Source organism: Mytilus galloprovincialis, chromosome 13 (genome assembly GCF_965363235.1).
Source record: "Mytilus galloprovincialis chromosome 13, xbMytGall1.hap1.1, whole genome shotgun sequence".
NCBI lineage: Eukaryota > Metazoa > Mollusca > Bivalvia > Mytilida > Mytilidae > Mytilus > Mytilus galloprovincialis.
In genome coordinates, this window is record NC_134850.1 from 33,048,504 (window position 1) to 33,067,123 (window position 18,620).

General features: G+C 32.7%; 2 protein-coding genes across 2 annotated transcripts in view; both read right to left on the bottom strand.

The window, feature by feature from the left end:
- The window catches only part of LOC143057270 (lim and transglutaminase domain protein ltd-1-like), a 299,753-nt gene that overhangs the window by 73,196 nt on the left and 207,937 nt on the right, over nucleotides 1-18,620 (bottom strand). The gene's annotated exons all lie outside the window — the stretch shown is intronic.
- LOC143057658 (uncharacterized) lies at nucleotides 575-18,370 on the bottom strand. The gene is made up of 9 exons (XM_076231017.1): nucleotides 18,347-18,370; nucleotides 12,596-12,765; nucleotides 11,700-11,831; nucleotides 8,603-8,768; nucleotides 7,621-7,700; nucleotides 4,627-4,678; nucleotides 3,327-3,436; nucleotides 1,655-1,873; nucleotides 575-910 (listed from the first exon to the last, which is right to left on the bottom strand). The coding sequence occupies exons 2-9, from the start codon at nucleotides 12,759-12,761 to the stop codon at nucleotides 705-707; spliced, it is 1,131 nt and encodes a 376-aa protein (XP_076087132.1). The 5' UTR covers nucleotides 12,762-12,765; nucleotides 18,347-18,370; the 3' UTR covers nucleotides 575-704.

The following is an 18,620-nucleotide window of genomic DNA, read 5'->3' on the forward strand; positions in this document are numbered from 1 at the left end:
TGATTGTTAATTAAACTGAAAAGGATAATGATGATAATGACAAGATGTTTTTCTCATTAAGATTTTTTGTGAAACTTCTCACTAAAGGATAAAATATATACTACTACTAGTATTCATTTTCAACAATATTTTTTTTTACAATCATGTACAAACATATTAAAAATGTACAAGAGTAATATTAGAGAAGCTTTATTAATATCAACATGATCCCATGGAATATAAAGAAATTACTTACTAAAGTTAGTTTGCCTTACACTCTTGTATACAAAACAAGGGAAGTTAAGAAATGTTCAAAATATTCTCATTCCATCATACTTTTATAACATAAATAGCTTGTCTAATGTGACTATTGTTCTTTTTGGCATTAATTTTCAAACTTCTTCTTTACCTTGATCATGTGAGCTCAAATTAAAAAAAAAATTTGGTAATAAACTCAAGTTTGAATCAAATTTTGTGCACGCTATAACCATTATTGCACTCTTTAGCTCATTTGCTGTTTAAAGCAAATAATTATTTCACTTTTATTACTATTTGTAAAATAATAAAATCATATTTGTTTTTTTTATCTAGTAGCTTATGCCCCTTCATCACTTAAAACATAACAATACAGATGATACAATCAGTATAAAAAATCCATTTAAAAATTGACATTTTGATCACTGTTTTTTTTTTACTTTACAAAATCCACAAGTTAAATTTGATCATTAAGACTCTATTTGTGTCAAGTTGCCTTCTGAGTTGGTGAATAGAGTTGGGAAGCTATGATGGAGTGGAGTTTGAGGTTCAATATAATCCTGAGTTGTGTCAGCAGGGTCGAGATCAAGTTGAGGTCTGTTTAACAGAATTGCATCTGATGAGGAAGACAATCTGTGATTCTGTTCTTCGAGTAATGGAATGTTTAATTCTTTATCTGAAAGTTGAAAATATTTTGGTTTAATTTCATCAAAAATAACATTTCAATAGACTATGTTCATATTACAGAATTTTGACTCTGGAGAATATTATTTTTCAACAGGTTTCTGTGGTAGAACATTGTATTTCTTACAATTGCAAATACTGTAAGAACCTGTATCACTTATGTCGCCAAATGACCTTGTCCTTTATTATCCATGGTTGTAACATAAATATACAATATTAGGTCAATGTGAGGAAAATATAAACTTTTTGGTATTGAGCCCTTCCCCAGTTTGGGGCTGAGTACAAAAAAGTTTATATTTTTTTATGACATTGACCTTATATTGTTTTTATACTGCAGCTTATATTTATAAATTGATAGCTTTTTAAATCATAACACAAATGAATATGTCAAACTCATTTTCATCCCTTAATGGACCCCTCGATTGTGAGAAAGTGTTCCATGATGAAATTGATGGGTAGTTGCAGTATAAAAACCTGTAGTCACAACCTTGTGCATCTGTATCCCTGTATTAGATCTGTATCGAACTACGGAAACTGCATTTCTGGGATCATCAGTGAGATTTAGTCCGTCTGTTGATCCAGGGAGGTGATCTGTGAATGTGTGAGCTAGACATAAGCTTGTGAGAAGCATGCATGTAAATGCATAAAAAGACAGACATTGGTTCATTTGGATACTTTAACCTAAATTTGTGTTAATCAGTGAGTTGCTTTAGATTTTGTAAATAGACAAATTTACCTTCACTATGGTGATATGGGTGTATTGCTGCCACTTTTCTAGAAGACCTATCAGAATCTGTGCTTACAGATTCTTTGGAGTTTGTTTGAGCTGAAGAAACTCCTGAATCGGAAGATATTGTTTCAATGGAAGACTTTTTAATCACTGGACGTTTTTCTCTAATATTATCTTCTTGTACATTAATTTCTGTTTTATCTACTTTAATATGAATAGTTGGATCTGAAAGACAAACAATACAAATTTTATTGTGATTATATATTTTATAGAAAATAATCTGTTAGGACCTTATCTTATTCTTCAAACAGCCAACCATTATAACTATTGTACAAAAAACAGGTACAAATATATTTTTGCTTTACAAATTGTACTTACCCGGTATACAAATAAAGTCGACAGGTACTCTGCTATTATAGAGTGATGAAACATTAATGAGATTATCTATTTTTGTGTGACAGTTCATTTTGGGGTCCTCCTCCCATTCTGCACTGAAACTATGTTGATTTCTTTGAAAATTCAGAGACATCTAGTTAGATGCAAAACAACTAAATTGTAAGGTTCCATGTGTAAATTACAGAATAAAATCAGATGCTCGTCAGGGCCCAGCTTTATATGACCGCAGTGCTGAACATTGAGATTGATACAGCTCTGAATTTTTTTATTGTGATTAAGTAGTGACACATCATAGGTTTCTGACACAAAACGAATGTGGTCTAATGAACTTAAAAATATTTTGTTTGCTATTGAGCAATACACTATACTGTTGAATATTAATCCCCTCAAAAAAAAATATTTGTAGAAAAATTTCTTTTTAATTTCTGGTTCCTGAAATGAGAAAAAATAAACACCCTTACCCCACACATCTCAAGACAATCATTATTTCTTAATACATAATTTTCAAGCAGTGTAAGGGAGGTAATCATGTAATCAACCATATATATAACAGTAATCTTTAAATTTTAATTGGATTACCTCCCCTTTACTGCTTTTAAATTTTCTAAATTGTCTTTAACCGGAAAAACCCTTGTTTTCCCCCTTTTTTGTCCTTAATTGCTTGATGATTTGAACCATAACCTCAACCCTATAACCATCCCTTTGTAGTATGGAAACTTGTGGTAAATTTCAGAGAGATTTATACACTTAAAGTTATTGACTGAAAACTAAAAAAACAAACTTATTTTGGCCCCAAATTCCTACACATTTGGGACCATAACCCCCATTATCTATCCAAACCTTCTGCCTGTGGTATTAAACATTGTGGTACAATTTCAGAGCAATTGAAATGCTTATACACAAGTTGATATCATGAAAGTAGAAAAATACTTCTTTTGGGCCCCTAATTCCAAAACGGTAGGGACCATCATCCCCAAAATAAATCCCAACCTTCCTTTTGAGGTATTGAACCTTTTCATAAAATTTCATAGAGATGTATTCACTTAAACTAAAGTTATCTTCTGGACACCAAATGTGTTTTTGGACGACGACGACATCATACCATTATACAAACACAAAATATTTTGCAGTTATATAAAACTGTATATACATTGTGTCATTGTCGAAAATATTAAATAAACATGTATTTGTATTTGCTAAGAAAAAAGATACAAGCCCAGCGAGCTTAGCTTATCCTATTGTTTCGAAAGCTTATACAGTGTGCATTTAGAATGATCCCTACCTCCTATAAAACTTGATTCTTTATGACGACTTCTTTTGTATTGACAGATACAACAAATTATAACCAATATTACAACCAAAGCTCCTAAACTACAACCTGTAATTATCCACCTGTAAAAAGAAAACCATTTTTTATACATATTACATTTATAATACTTTATACATCTCATAATATATGCGTATATTAGAGGGTCATGAGGTCATGATTAAAGTTCTTCATTTCTGTATTCTTTAATTTTTTAAGCCATTTCTTCTGTTCTTTATAAATTTTGTCAATTATTCCTTTTCTTTATATTTTTTGGCTCATTACTCTATATGTTATATTTTTTGGCTCGTTACTCTATATGTTATATTTTTTAGCTCGTTATTCTATATGTTATATTTTTTGCCATTATTGTATATTCTGCAGACCCCATCCAGACCCTGTGTGTGAATATGTATATGACTTATGGCATATATATCAACACTTAGCTGCGTATAAAGAATAAATTCATGATTATGAAGGGGACGATTCAGATCTAGAGAAACTTATTTAACCTGTTCACATATTGTCCTATATCAGGAACCTAGTCATTGAATGACTTATGAGATGTTAAATTTTTTGTTATATTGAATATTTGGTGTTGTTTGGATATCATTGATAGTCTCTGTTAAAATCAGTCAAATCTTTTACAACACTTTAGAGCTTAAGAATTTGTATAGACACTTGTCCTTTGGAGAGGACTGCACATTGCTCCCTAAATAGGTTTTCTTCACTCATTTTTGTTTTTTCGATTGCTATCTCATAGTTGTATACCCAATATCTCCTTTTACTCATGTTAATGTTCTTTTTACATGACAGAGTACTGTTATACCACTGGACCAGGTAAGGGGAGGGTTGGAATCCTGCTAATATGTTTAACCCCGCCACATTATGTATGTATGTGTGCCTGTCCAAAGTCAGGAGCCTGTTAGTCAGTAGTTGTTTTTTGTTTATGTATTGCATATTTGTTTTTCATTCATTTTTTATATGAATAAGGCCGGTAGTTTTCTTGTTTGAATTGTTTAACATTGTCATATCGGGGCCTTTTATAGCTGACTATGCGGTATGGGCTTTGCTCATTGTGAAAGGCTGTATGGTTACCTATTGTTGTTAATTTCTGTGATATTTTGGTCTCTGATGTACATGTGGAGAGTTGTTTTATTGGCAATCATACCACATCTTCCTTTTAAGATATAATAAGTTGCAAAAATCAATAACAGGACAATCAAATTCTCAATGCATTGCCCTCCATTCAGTTTTCTAATAGAAAGTACCTTACCTCTTGTCACTAAAACTGCCATCATTTGAAATATTATCTTCTGTCTTATTGCCTAAAGAAAAAAATGATAAAATATTTGAGATATTATGAATAGACTGATCAGATTAGTCAATTGTTGTTGTAAACTAACCAATGCAGTGTTATTTACAAGCATTGACCAAACAGTCAGTTATGTTGGGAGTTAAAACGTCCACATGATCTGATAAGCTGGTCCCCAATGCTGGCTACTTCACTTTTTTCCTTTAAAGTAGGTTATTACAAGCGGGTACCAGTTTAATAATGTGAAACCTTTCTGGACTGGAAACACTTAACAAATTACGTCAGCAAAAAACTATATAGGCGCCCAAAATATGATTTGTGAAATGAAAGTTGGACGGCAAACGATTTAATGGCTTCTAGGGTCACGACATTGGTCACGTGATAAAAGGTCAGAGTTCACGATTTTTGGTTAACGTGCAAATCTCATGGTTTTTGGACTCATATCGTCTTATTTGTACTTGCACATTAATACCTTTTATGGTCCAATATCCAAAATCTAAATACATGGTTAAAGATTCAGCATATCAAAGAACCCCAAGAATTAAATTTTTGATAAAATCAAATAAAGTTCAATTTTTCGACCTGTTAGACCTCATTGTGGACCAATTTGACAACAAGGCCCAAATATCAAAAATCAGAATATATGGTTAGATTCAGAATATCAAAGAACTCCATATATTCAATTTTTGTTGAAATCAAACAAAGAGTAATTTTGGACCCTGAATTGTACCAACTTGAGAACTAGGTCCGGCCATAATCAAAAATCTAAGTTCATGTTCAGATTCAGCATATCAAAGAACCCCAATAATTTTTGTTAAAATCAAGCAAAGTTTGATTTTGTACCCTTTGGACCTTAATGTAGACCAATTTGAAAACAGGACCAAAAAATAAGAAGCTAAATTCACGGTTAGATTCAGTATATCAATAAAACCGAAATATTATAATTTGTGATGAAATCAAACAGAGTTTAATTTTCGACCCTTTTGAACCCTAATTCCTAAATTGTTGGGGCCAAAATCAATACCAACCTTCTTTTTGTGGTCATAGACCTTGTGTTTAGAATTCATAGATTCCTATTTACTTATACTAAAGTTATTGTGGGAAAACCAAATGTCTTTGGACAAAGCTGATGCTGGCGATGACAACGACGATGTCAGATACCAATATACGACTGCAAACAACGATGTCAGATACCAATATACGACTGCAAATTGTTTGCGTTTGTATACAAATTACTGAATTATTAAGAGTTCTTGATTCCTTTTATGGAATAAAACCACTAATTCATAGCTTAATTGCTTTCTATTTTAAATTCTGCATTTTCAAGCATCAAGAGCTATTTAGTCTTAAGTTCAAATAAAGCGACAGTCATTTCATATCTTAACAAGACCTTATCCTGCTAAAAAATCCAACATACTATTAATTGAAAATTGAAAGTCTGGAAGTACTAAAAATGGGTACTTCTGATCTCAGCAACAGGGTAAATAAAACATGCCCTCCTATTCAAATTTCATATCTTTACTTTTTATTCAAAAAATCTTCCAAAAAGGGTTCTACAGTGATTCCAAGTCCTTCTGTTTTCCTTTGATACCTACACTATCGAAATATTTTACTTATTGACAAAGTTACAGCTATGCAAGTATGCATAGGAACTATTTTGTTTTAATATGTACTACATACTTGTATGTTCATTCTGACCGGGAAGAATTAGTGGTTCTATACCTTATCATGCCATAGTTGGTTAAAGATCTACTAGAAATATATCTGCTACATGTAAATTGTTTATCAATCCATTAAACTGTTATTGCAGTTTCAACAGAACTACATCTGCCTGGATGTATATAACACTAATGAGTCTATAAAGGTATTTGCTTAAATTAGAATGATGTCTAAACTTTGGGAGATGAAGAATTTGTAAAACTTATGCATGCAGTACAGGTGTTTGTCCATTGGTGAAAGTCACATGGTACCACTTTATTTCGTACCAATTTTGTAAATTATGGAAACATTGTATTTGCGTGGGTGTTTGATTTTATAGTTTATTGTTACAAAAGTTTGCATACAAGCCAGTAGAAAATTTGTACTTTGTGACATTTAAATTTGGGGTCACCTGTAACCATGAAACTCACAAAAAATGGCACTAGAAGCTCTTAAGAGCCTGTGCTGCTCACCTTCAGGTCTATGTGCATATTAAACAAAGGACACAGATGGATTCGTGACAAAATTGTGTTTTGGTGATGGTGATGTGTTTGAAGTTCTTACTTTACTGAACGTTCTTGCTATCTATAATGAATTTGACCCATTAGAAACACTCAGGAAAATATTTTGTAAAAATTTAGAGAATTTACAAAATTTATGAAAATTGTTAAAAATTAACTATAAAGGGCAATAACTCCTTAAAGGGTCAACTGACAATTTTGATCAAGTTTGACTTATTTGTAGATCTTACATTGCTGAACATTATTGCTGTTTACAGTTTATCTCTATCTATAAAAATAATCAAGATATGATAATAAAACGGTAAAATTTCCTTAAAAATTACCAATTCAGGGGCAGCAATCCAACAACCGGTTGTGTGATTCATCTTAAAATTGAAGAGAAGATAGATCTTGACTTGATTAACAATTTAACCAAGTCAGATTTGCTCTAAATGCATTGGTTTCAGAGTTATAAGCCAAACTTTTTAGCTGTGGCGGCCATATTGGTTGGATGCTGGGTCACCCCACACAGTTTTTAAACTACATACTCCAATGACTATTGTGGTCAAGTTTGATTACATTTGGCCCAAAAGTTTCAGGAGAAAAGATTTTTGTAAAAGTTAACGATGACGGACGCCGGACGCCAAGTCATGAGAACAGCTGACTTGGCCCTCTGGGCCAGGTGAGCTAATAATAATGAATTCATAATATTTACAATCACATCTTTTAGAATTCATATCAAAAGGAAGTAGCATACCTGCTGTAGTTTCCTCTATTGGTATAGGAACATGTACTGAAATCTCAGGTTTTGTTAAACTTTCTACAGCTACAGCTTCCCTAGAAAAATATAAAATTATAGGTACAATTATTGATATGGTTAAGCAAACAAAGAATATTTTATTTATAAAGTACTTATCTTGTCTTGAAAATTTCACTGTATAATCAATATAATGTGGATTCATCCCTATTTGTTGGAAATTGATTTGCATGGCTTACATGGTTAAAGGTGAAATGTGAATTAAATACTTAACGAAATACAGATTTCCCATAAAACAGTATGCAGAATATTCCAATTGACCACAATTTTGTTTTCTTAACATTTAATGCAGTTGTAGTATACATTATTATTATACTTGACCTTCATACTAACGTAGCCATGTTTATTATTTTCAATATTTTTTTGTTTATGCTTTTATAACTAACTGTTTAAAACTCTTAAAATACAGTGTTGTTGTTGTATAAAACTTTATGGATGTTTTTTTTTTGTTTTTTTTTTTATCTAAGTCTTTATTACTGTTTTACAAGAAATGCAATTACTGGCAACACATTTGTTATTCAATACCTGGTTCAAACTACCTCTTCTAGAAACATTAAACATATTATGAGGAGTTGTCTCCCATACCCTGGGTCTATAAACATGATTAAGAATTAGAAAACCCATTCGCAATTTCCTCCAGGTCACAGGGGCTTCCAAAAGACTTAATGCTGGTTGGAACACCCCTTTTTTTGGCTGATCAATGCATTTGAATGGGGACATATAGCTGGAACCCCCCTTTATCCTTGGTTGGCACCCCCTTTTTAAAATTGCTGGATCTGCCACTGTATTGGTATTATATTGGAGTCAAGGGGTAATACAGATGTAGTATAGAAAAAGCCATATATTTATAAAAGAATCAAAGACAAAACATACAACTCTAAACATGTATCAACAACCAGATAAAGACCTACATGTTACTTACTCAGCTGTAAGACAGGATCCGTTTAGAGCTAATACTGTTCCAGGTAAACATTCTCCATGAAATGGCAAACAATTACAACTATCAAAACCATAAAAGTTGAGGTCTGTATTACATATACAGGGTTTATGACACCCTGTCTGTGTTAAGTAGTCTACTTGTTTCGATTCTGAAAAAATAAATAGATTTGAGCTGTGTCAGATAGAAATCGACCAGGACCATATGTGTCAGATAGAAATCGACCAGGACCTTATGTGTCAGATAGAAATCGACCAGGACCTTATGTGTCAGATAGAAATCGACCAGGACCTTATGTGTCAGATAGAAATCGACCAGGACCTTATGTGTCAGATAGAAATCGACCAGGACCATATGTGTCAGATAGAAATCGACCAGGACCATATGTGTCAGATAGAAATGGACCAGGACCATATGTGTCAGATAGAAATGGACCAGGACCATATGTGTCAGATAGAAATGGACCAGGACCATATGTGTCAGATAGAAATGGACCAGGACCATATGTGTCAGATAGAAATCGACCAGGACCATATGTGTCAGATAGAAATCGACCAGGACCTTATGTGTCAGATAGAAATCGACCAGGACCATATGTGTCAGATAGAAATCGACCAGGACCATATGTGTCAGATAGAAAACGACCAGGACCATATGTGTCAGATAGAAATCGACCAGGACCATATGTGTCAGATAGAAATCGACCAGGACCATATGCAAATGAATATTGATCAATCTGTTAACCTAATTCGGGTTGAAAAAATCTCCAAACGGAAAGTCAGTTACTGTTTGCAAATTGTCTTGTTATAAAAACCTTACCAAAACAGACCAAAATTCATCTTTTATTTGGATTTGAATGTTCCAATATTAATTAAAGTCTGATACATGTACATGTATATGTGCACTTGCATACAGTTGATTTCTATTTGACAAAGCACATATTTTATATATGGTCATCATGTTCGGGCTTGTACCACTAAGTTTGGCTCCTTGGATCATGAGTTGATAATTGATGTTTGTTTTATTAAGGAGATTATGGTATGATTTTCAATAATATGTCTTCTATTGCCTTCAACAATGTGTAAATCCCATACCATTTAGTTGGGTATTATTAACTAGAGGCTCTAAAGAGCTTGTGTCGCTCACCTTGGTCTATGTGCATATCATAAACGAAGGGCACACAGATTGATTCATGACAAAATTGTGTTTTGGTGATGGTGATGCATTTGTAGATCTTACTTTACTGAACATTCTTGCTGCTTACAAAATTGACTATAAAGGACAATAACTCCTTAGGGGGTCAATTGACCACTTTGGTCATGTTGACTTATTTTTAGGTCTTACTTTGCTGTACATTATTGCTGTTTATAGTTTATCTCTATCTATAATAATATTCAAGATAATAACAAAAAACAGCAAAATTTCCTTAAAATTACCAATTTAGGGGCAGCAACCCAACAACCGGTTGTCAGATCCATCTGAAAATTTCAGGGCAGATAGATCTTGACATGATATACAATTTATCACCGTCAGATTTGCCATCTTGGTTGGATGGCCAGGTCACCGGACACATTTTTTAAACTACATACCCAAAAGATGATTGTGGCCAAGTTTGGATTAATTTAGCCTAGTAGTTTCAGAGGAGAAGATTTACGAAAAATGGTTAAAAATTGACTATAAAGGGCAATAACTCCTAAAGGGGTCAACTGACCATTTTGGTCATGTTGACTTATTTGTAAATCTTACTTTGCTGAACATTATTGCTGTTTACAGTTTATCTCTATCTATAATAATATTCAAGATGATAACCAAAAACAGCAAAATTTCCATAAAATTACCAATTCAGGGGCAGCAACCCAACAACCGGTTGTCCGATTCATCTGAAAACTGCATTTTACCCCTATGTTCTATATTTAGCCGTGGCGGCCATCTTGGTTAAATCACCGGACACATTTTTTAAACTAGATACCCCAATGATGATTGTGAGTCTGTGACCAAGTTTGGTTAAATTTGGCCCAGTAGTTTCAGAGGAGAAGATTTTTGTAAAAGTTAACGACGCCGGACGACGGACGAGCCAGGTGAGCTAAAAAGGTTGTGCCATGACAAAATATGAAATAATTAAAATTTCAAATGTGAAAATAGCATAATATATGACAAAAATGGGACAGGCAGATTAAAAATGGCTGGCCTAAACAGATTTCATTGTTATTACATCTATGTTTTAGAGAAAGGTCAGGAGTTGGTATGTTCTGTCAAACTTCCTAATAATGTTAGAATTCATATTACCCGATCCTTATTATGACATGTAATATCTCCTGTTTTGTTGTTTTACCTATCAATTTGTTTCTATTTCCGTACCACTTACTCACTCATAAATTGCATTTAACTGAATATATTTAATTAATTCATTTAAATTATAATTGAAGAAAGGGTCTCACTCTCACTATCCTATAATGTTGCATATATTTGTATGACGATTTCAATTCGTTTAAACAATTTCTTAGACATGTTAGACAGATATAATTTAGTTCAAATGGAATATAGTATACATGAATAATAATGGTTTACTTTTATAAATTGTGACAAGGATGGAGAGTTGTCTCATTGGGACACATACCGCATTTTCCTATATCTATAAACACTGTCAATTTTCAAAATTTAATGGATTATCTCCCCTTTTAAAATTTCCAGAGTCTGAAAAGGTTTCTAATCTAGAATTTAGGAAAAACTCTGGATTTAAAAGGATGGCATTTATAATCAAGTTTAAATAGGATAGACTAATATGTAACTGTAAGTGACTTTTTTCAAGTTAATCTGTGTTTTATCAAGAAAAGGGGAGATAATTCAGATTTTTGTACAGATTTAATGTTGATACATAGCATTCATCAAGTTTGTTAGTTGATTACAAAATAGGGAATCACTGAAGCATGACTGGAGCAGGCAAGCTCTTAAGGCAGTCAGTGGTCCCCACTTATGAAAATTTCTGGCTCCACCATTGCCAAATTATATTGTTCAAATGGTTAGACATTTTGAAAAGTCAAATTCAATGTGCATCTTTTTTTTTTTTTTTTTTTTAATTTACCTAATGAGCAACTGTAATGAACACAATGGTGTATATTCGTTGAATTTGTTCGATCTGCTAAATACTGTCCTTTAGGACATTCTTCACAGGAATCTTTTCCTAAATTTTCTGTACATTTCTTTACTCTGTATCCTTCAAATAAAGAAACAAAAGCTGATAATCAAATTATTCTATTGTTGGAATTAAAATCCCACAAATAATGAAATTTGTAGTTTAGTTTGAGTATAAGTCATAACTCTATTATATATGCTAAAATCCAGGCATTTATTAAGATTTGAAATTGTATTATATATATATCCACATGTTCAGAATAGTGTTTAGCAAGTAAGGTAATACAGTTTAAAAAGAAATATCTAATAAAAGACAATAATTTCAGGTGAATCATGGAATAAAAAAACCCAGTTTGTTATGTAAATAGAAAGTTGCAGGTACAAAAATTACTGATTTTCATAATCTGTTCTTATGTTGTGCTGTTACACATCAATGTCCCAGGTTATGGGGGTAGGATTGAGCGCTCTCGTACATTTTTAAACCCACCACATTCTTTATGTGCCTTTCCCAATAGTTATCAAAAGTACCAGGATTATAATTTAGTACGCCAGACCAACGTTTCGTCTACATAAGACTCGTCCATTTGTCATCAGTGACGCTTTAGTTTTAGTTGATGCATCAAGGAAGGAATTATCAACCTTCCGTTATATCAAAGCATTACCAGGTTGCCTGTAGAAGTCAGGATCTTTACAAGAGTTTACAGCTGGTCCCTAACCCAGTTCATCATTGGACAGATGTATGCATCTCATACAATCAGATTGTATCAACTTTTGTTCTTTTATGGAATTGCCTGCTTATATTTAGACAAACACCTTACATATACAAAAAATATTTAAATGTATTACCTAGTTGACAATTCTCTGTCAGAATTCTGCAGCAAATATAGTGACTTTCTGTCTGTTCTGTCCGAAAATATCTTTGTATATAGCCATCACCACAACTGATAGGAAAACACACTATACAGTGACCGAGCAAACATGTTGAGCAAAAAACACACCAAAAAGCATTCATTGCCCTAAAAATCCATAAAATAAAAATTATAAATCTTTACACATCTTTTTTTACCTTTGATATTATAGGGTTATTGCATGAATATTGGGGAATATTGTCCCAAGTATAATTTTATATTGCACGAGCTTGCAAGTTCAATATATGTTTTACGAGGGACAATATTCCCCAATGTTCATGCAATAACCCTTTTATTGTATAGCAATATAATATTTGAAAGCAAAAATTGGTTTAAATTAAGATTTTGTCGTTAATGATGTCATTTATTTTAAAGATCTATTGCACTAGTGCAATATTGGAATTTATTACATGCTATTCTGTGGGATATATTATACTGTAATGCTATATGAGATCTTTTTTCTTTTAACTTGAGGGTTCAAGGATTTAGTATCAATGTATCAAAAATAATTTCCCTTAATTACATGTTCAGCAAATTCAAAGAGAATCATTTTCAGACTGTCATTATAAAAATTACGAAATTTGGTATGACTGCTAATGAGACAACTATCAAAAGGTGCAAATGAAGTAAATATAAGCAATAACTATAGGCAACCATATGGCGTTCAACAATGAAAAAAAAACATACTGTATAGTCATCCATACAAATCGATGACATGAAAAATATAAAACATTTCAATTGAGAAACTAATGGCCTCATTTATAACAAAAAAAGTTTACAAATGAAATGCTTCACTGAGGGCAGCCTGATAGGACAAGTGACATAATCTTTAAGGTGCTGAAAGCGGTCACTACAAAGTTTGAAGATGATCAGCAGTGGTTGAACCCTGAACAGTTTGGGCAAGTTTGGACACAATATTCTAGCTTGTTACTGTCTGAATTTGGATGTTTATCAAATTTTTGACATTATATAGGTTTCTGACTCAAAATAAATTTGGTCAAAGATCTTAACAATTTGAAATAGGACATTTAATTTACATAGAAAGGTCCGATAGCAAAAATTTAACAACATGGTTATATTTAGCATATCAAGTTTTGTATGAACAAGCATTCTGTGAGTATTGCATGGCAATACATAGTCCCCTAATGGTTAAAAATTCATTGTCATGGAACAAAATTCTAACTTGTTTCCAATTTGTCATGATGTAAAATGACATTAAATAACAAACAAACTTAAAGGATAAAATAGTGAAAATTGAACTTGACCTGTAACTTGTCATGATAAAACAATACACCAAATGTCAAATCAATATCTTCACTTAGCATAAAAAAAAACAGTATGGAAAACTGATTTGCCCGACTGATGGATGGACAGACATACAGACGGGCAGAGTGCAAACCTAAAGTCCCCTTCAACTATGTGGCAGGGGACTTATAACACCTCCACATAATGTAGATATAATATATATATATATATATATATGTCTCTTATCATTGATAAAATATGTCTCTGTATATTTGTTTTTGTTTAATGGCTTTTGTCAACTTGTATCATTCCTGTATTGAAATTTACACCAATAAAATTATTTGATTTTATTTAATTTGATTATAAAAAAAAAATAAAAAAATAATTAGGTTGAAATAAAGCAAAGTTTAATTTTTGACTCTTCAAACCTTAAGCCTCTGTCACACCTTAACGGACAGTTCAAACAAATGCTTAACGAATAACTTTTTTTTCAATCCGTTCATGTCCGTTAGACGTCTGTTCTTATCCGTTAGATGTCCGTCCATATCCGTTGCGTGTCCGTTTAGCGTATGTTTTATCTTTCTACGTCTGTTCTGTCCGGTGGAAAATTTTGAGCATTTTCAAAACTTTGAATGGACGTCCAATGGATGAAATGTACATTGAACGTCCGGTGGCAAATGTTTTGTACGGTACTCGTCCGTTTCTTTTCAGTTTTGTATCTGTTTTGTGTCCGTTATACATCGGTTGGAGGTCTGGCAGATAAATCCCCAACTGACTTCTACCGGATGTTTAACGAATAAAATGGATGTTGAACGAATGAGAAACGACTTCTACTGGACGTATAACAGATAAAACGGACGATGAACGGATCTGAAACGGATAAATGCCAATTGAAAATTTCGCGTCAGAAATGCCAATTATTGGTATGTTAGATTTCTTTAGGTTCATGAATTCTTATTATTTATAACTGATCTGAGAGTAAGGGCATGTCTACACAATCATTTAGCAGCTTTTATTCAGGCCAAACACTGCTCTTTGCCGGCATTTTGAAGAACAAACAAAAACCAGATACACAGAAACAATTTCAATATGTATGTGATTTACATGTATCATTATTGTTGCCTTTAATTTTTCCGTATATTTTATTCATCCGTTTTATCCAGTAATCTTCCGTTAGGTGTCCATTTTATGCGGTACTGGTCCGTTTCATGTACGTTCGACATCCATTCTGTCCGGTACATTTCCGTTTCTCGAACATTGCATATCTGGTGCGTGTCCATTATGCATTCGTTACACGTCTGTTTTATATGGTCAGTACATCAACGGATAACAATTTTGTCAACGGAGAACTTTTATTTTCATCCATTAGACGTCCGTTTGTTATAGGCAGTGTCTGCGCGTACCCGCTTGTGGGTACGAATAGTCAAATTGCCGTTCTAGGCTGCGCGTACCCACATCTGGTTTTATAATAAATGCCGTCGGATCGGGAATGAAACGTGAAATATATACGGAATTTGTTGCAATTAGTGAATAAATTGATTAAAACTACTCAGAATTTTCATAAATATACACATATATATTTCATACAATTGTATATAAGAATTTATAGAAGCCGCAGAGAAAAGAAAGAAGAACCGGGAGCACAAAAATTAAAGAAGATTTAAAGTACAACAGAATAAATTTTTCCTGCATTCATGGTGGGAAGCAATTCCAAACAAATTCGACAAGAAAAAGGCCTTATACAAGGTATTTGTTTTAAATTGTAGTTTTTAATCGAATTTGCCACGCGTTTCATTTAAGTTTCTTTATAATGTCGATTACTTATAGTTTTTGTATTGTAAATCGTTCGTTATATTAAGAATATGTCTAATTTCAGTACTTTCCAAATGGAATGTCCTTTCCACATTAAACTTGGCGTAACTAAAGATGGACAAAACCTTAATTAGTTACATGAATCTTTTATAATTGGTTTAAATTGATATCATTACTTGCTTCTTTAATTTTTATAAACTCAAGCTTAAATTTTAGAATTTTTATATATTTTAAAATTTCAGTTTCTGTTTTACATTTTACTAAAAGATTATTTTAAAATATCATATGGGTATTTTTTTAAATTATTAAAATTTTATTCTTAAAATTTTCATTTAAATTTTATAATAGTATTAATTTCTATCATGTTTTCTTTTACAGGGAATGTACAGGTTTCATTTTCCATCATTGTGCATTTAATTTTTGCAATGTTTATTATGTATCATTATTTAATAAATACAATTTGAAAATATTATTTTTCATACTCTTCACTCGTTCTACACGAAATCCCTATATTATCGATAATTTCCGTATATATTTCACGTTTCATTCCCGATCCGATGGCATTTTAATAGAAAATCGGATGTGGGTACGCGCAGCCAAGACTGGCAATATGACTATTCGTACCCGCATGCGGGTACGCGCAGACACTGCCTTTGTTATATCCGGTAAGGTGTGAATGAGGCTTTAAATGTGGACTGATTTGAAAAGCGTGCCTGAAATAAAAAATAAATAAATGCACAAGATCCAGCATCTCATTTTAACCACAATAATTGAGTTTTTGTGAGATCCATGCACTTAATCACAAGATATTATAAAATAGAAGATGTGGTATGACTGCCAATGAGACAACTCTTTATAAGAGACCAAATGACACAGAAATTGTCAGGAAACGAGAAAAATGCATGTTTTTGGTGCCTATTTTGGCCCCTTAATTTTAAACTGTGTTTATTGGCAATTTGTGTGACTTGAAGTGAATTATCAAAAATATATCAATAACATATCCCACTTGGAATGGCCAACCTCATTTTTTTTTTAAATATGCAATTTCAACAACGCATGTGGACACAAACATGCATGGATAGTATCCAACTCTGGGGATCAATTCTTATTAAGTTTGATGAAAAATGTCCTTGATCAATGAGTAGTTCAATTTTAAGCTAAAGGTAAACAGGGCTTGGATCTAACAGAATGTGTTAAAAACAACATGAAAATCAGAGAAGCAGGACAAATCGCCCCACTGGCAAAACGCCCCACACCAAATCGCCCCACTTTTTCACCAACTCACCCCACTTTAAAAAAAATCGCCCCAATCTGGTTTACCAACTCGCCCCACTTTTTAAAAAATCGCCTCACTTGTGAAAAGGGTAAATTAAATCCAGTTAACTTTTCCCCTGTTAACTCGCCCCACTTATTTAAAATCTACTTCAATATATAAATTTCAGTTCTACCAACTAGCCCCACTTAAATGAAAGCTAATCTACACAGAATACAAAAAAAACCCCGAAATTTATTAAACCAATATTTTTTAAATCAAATGATGTTTAACATTCTTAAAATATAATTGCAAATACATTTTCGTATCATTATTGGAGAATAACTTTATACTTGTAAGCTTAGTTATTTGTATAACAATTGAAAAGAAACCTGTTAATTGTATCATAATCATACAATTTAAGGATTTCAATTAACATTAATTTGATATTATAGCCCTTCACTAAGGTTTTCATAGGTATTGAAGTGGGGCAGGGACATAGATATATAGATATACAACTGGATTGCATCACTTTTCATAAGTGGGGCAAGTTGGCACTTATAAATTCATCGTGGTTTATCTATTTGTCATGAGTAGGGCGAGTTGGCAGAAATTATTTCAGCAAAATGTTAACCCTTTTCATAAGTTGGGCATGTTGTCCAACCTATTTGCAATGTGATTTTACATTTTTTAATAAGTGGGGCGAGTTGGTAAACAAGATTGGGGCGATTTTTTAGAATGTGGGGCGAGTTTGTGAAAAAGTGGGGCGATAAGGTGTGGGGCGATTATCCAGTGGGGCGATTTGTCATGGATTCGAAAATCAGCATAGCAGAATGAAATATAAAGTTGATCTCTAACTAATCATGGTACCCACTAAAAAAAAAATCAGTGCAAAATATGTAGGTGGATAGAAAAAAAGTCCACATAAGTGTGCTTTTCAGCAATTTTCAAAGCACAAAATCCTAAATTTCAGCAAAAATCAGAAGGGCCAAAAGAGTTTTTTTTAACTTAATTAACTCTATCTGTAACACATCATGGTTAAATGAACCCACTTAACAAAAATCACTTGACCCAATGTCTGATGGCATTGTGGAAAATAGGGACAGAATGACAGAATGATGGACAAGGGTAAAACTATTTTGCCCAGACTACTTTGTTGCGTTGCAGGGCCATAAAAAAATGAGCAGCATTTTTTAACTATCCCCTCCCTCCCCCGCATTCTCATAAACCTGAATCCACACCTGGTAACAATGTGTGGATAGAAAAATTGAACAATATAATAGAATGAATGTATAGAAATTATCAAATAGCTAAACAAAAACAAAAAATTAAAAAAGGGGGAACGCGCCTTTTTGACAAGACAGTAAACATGGTAAATACTTATTAATTCGATCAATTCCTTTGTGACAAAATTTCAAGAATATGCATCAATGAGTAATTGGCAACTTGAAAATGATTCCATGAGACACTGATATATATCGCTGTCACATCATAAGACATAACTATACAACATGGCCATGCCGGTTTGGTCAGATAAAAAAGTTGTTGCTATTAACCAAGAAATTATATATCAATGGATAAATGAATACATTTCACGTATCCACTGGCATTAATCTAAAACCCGTGAACCCTACCTTTAAATGCCAACCATACT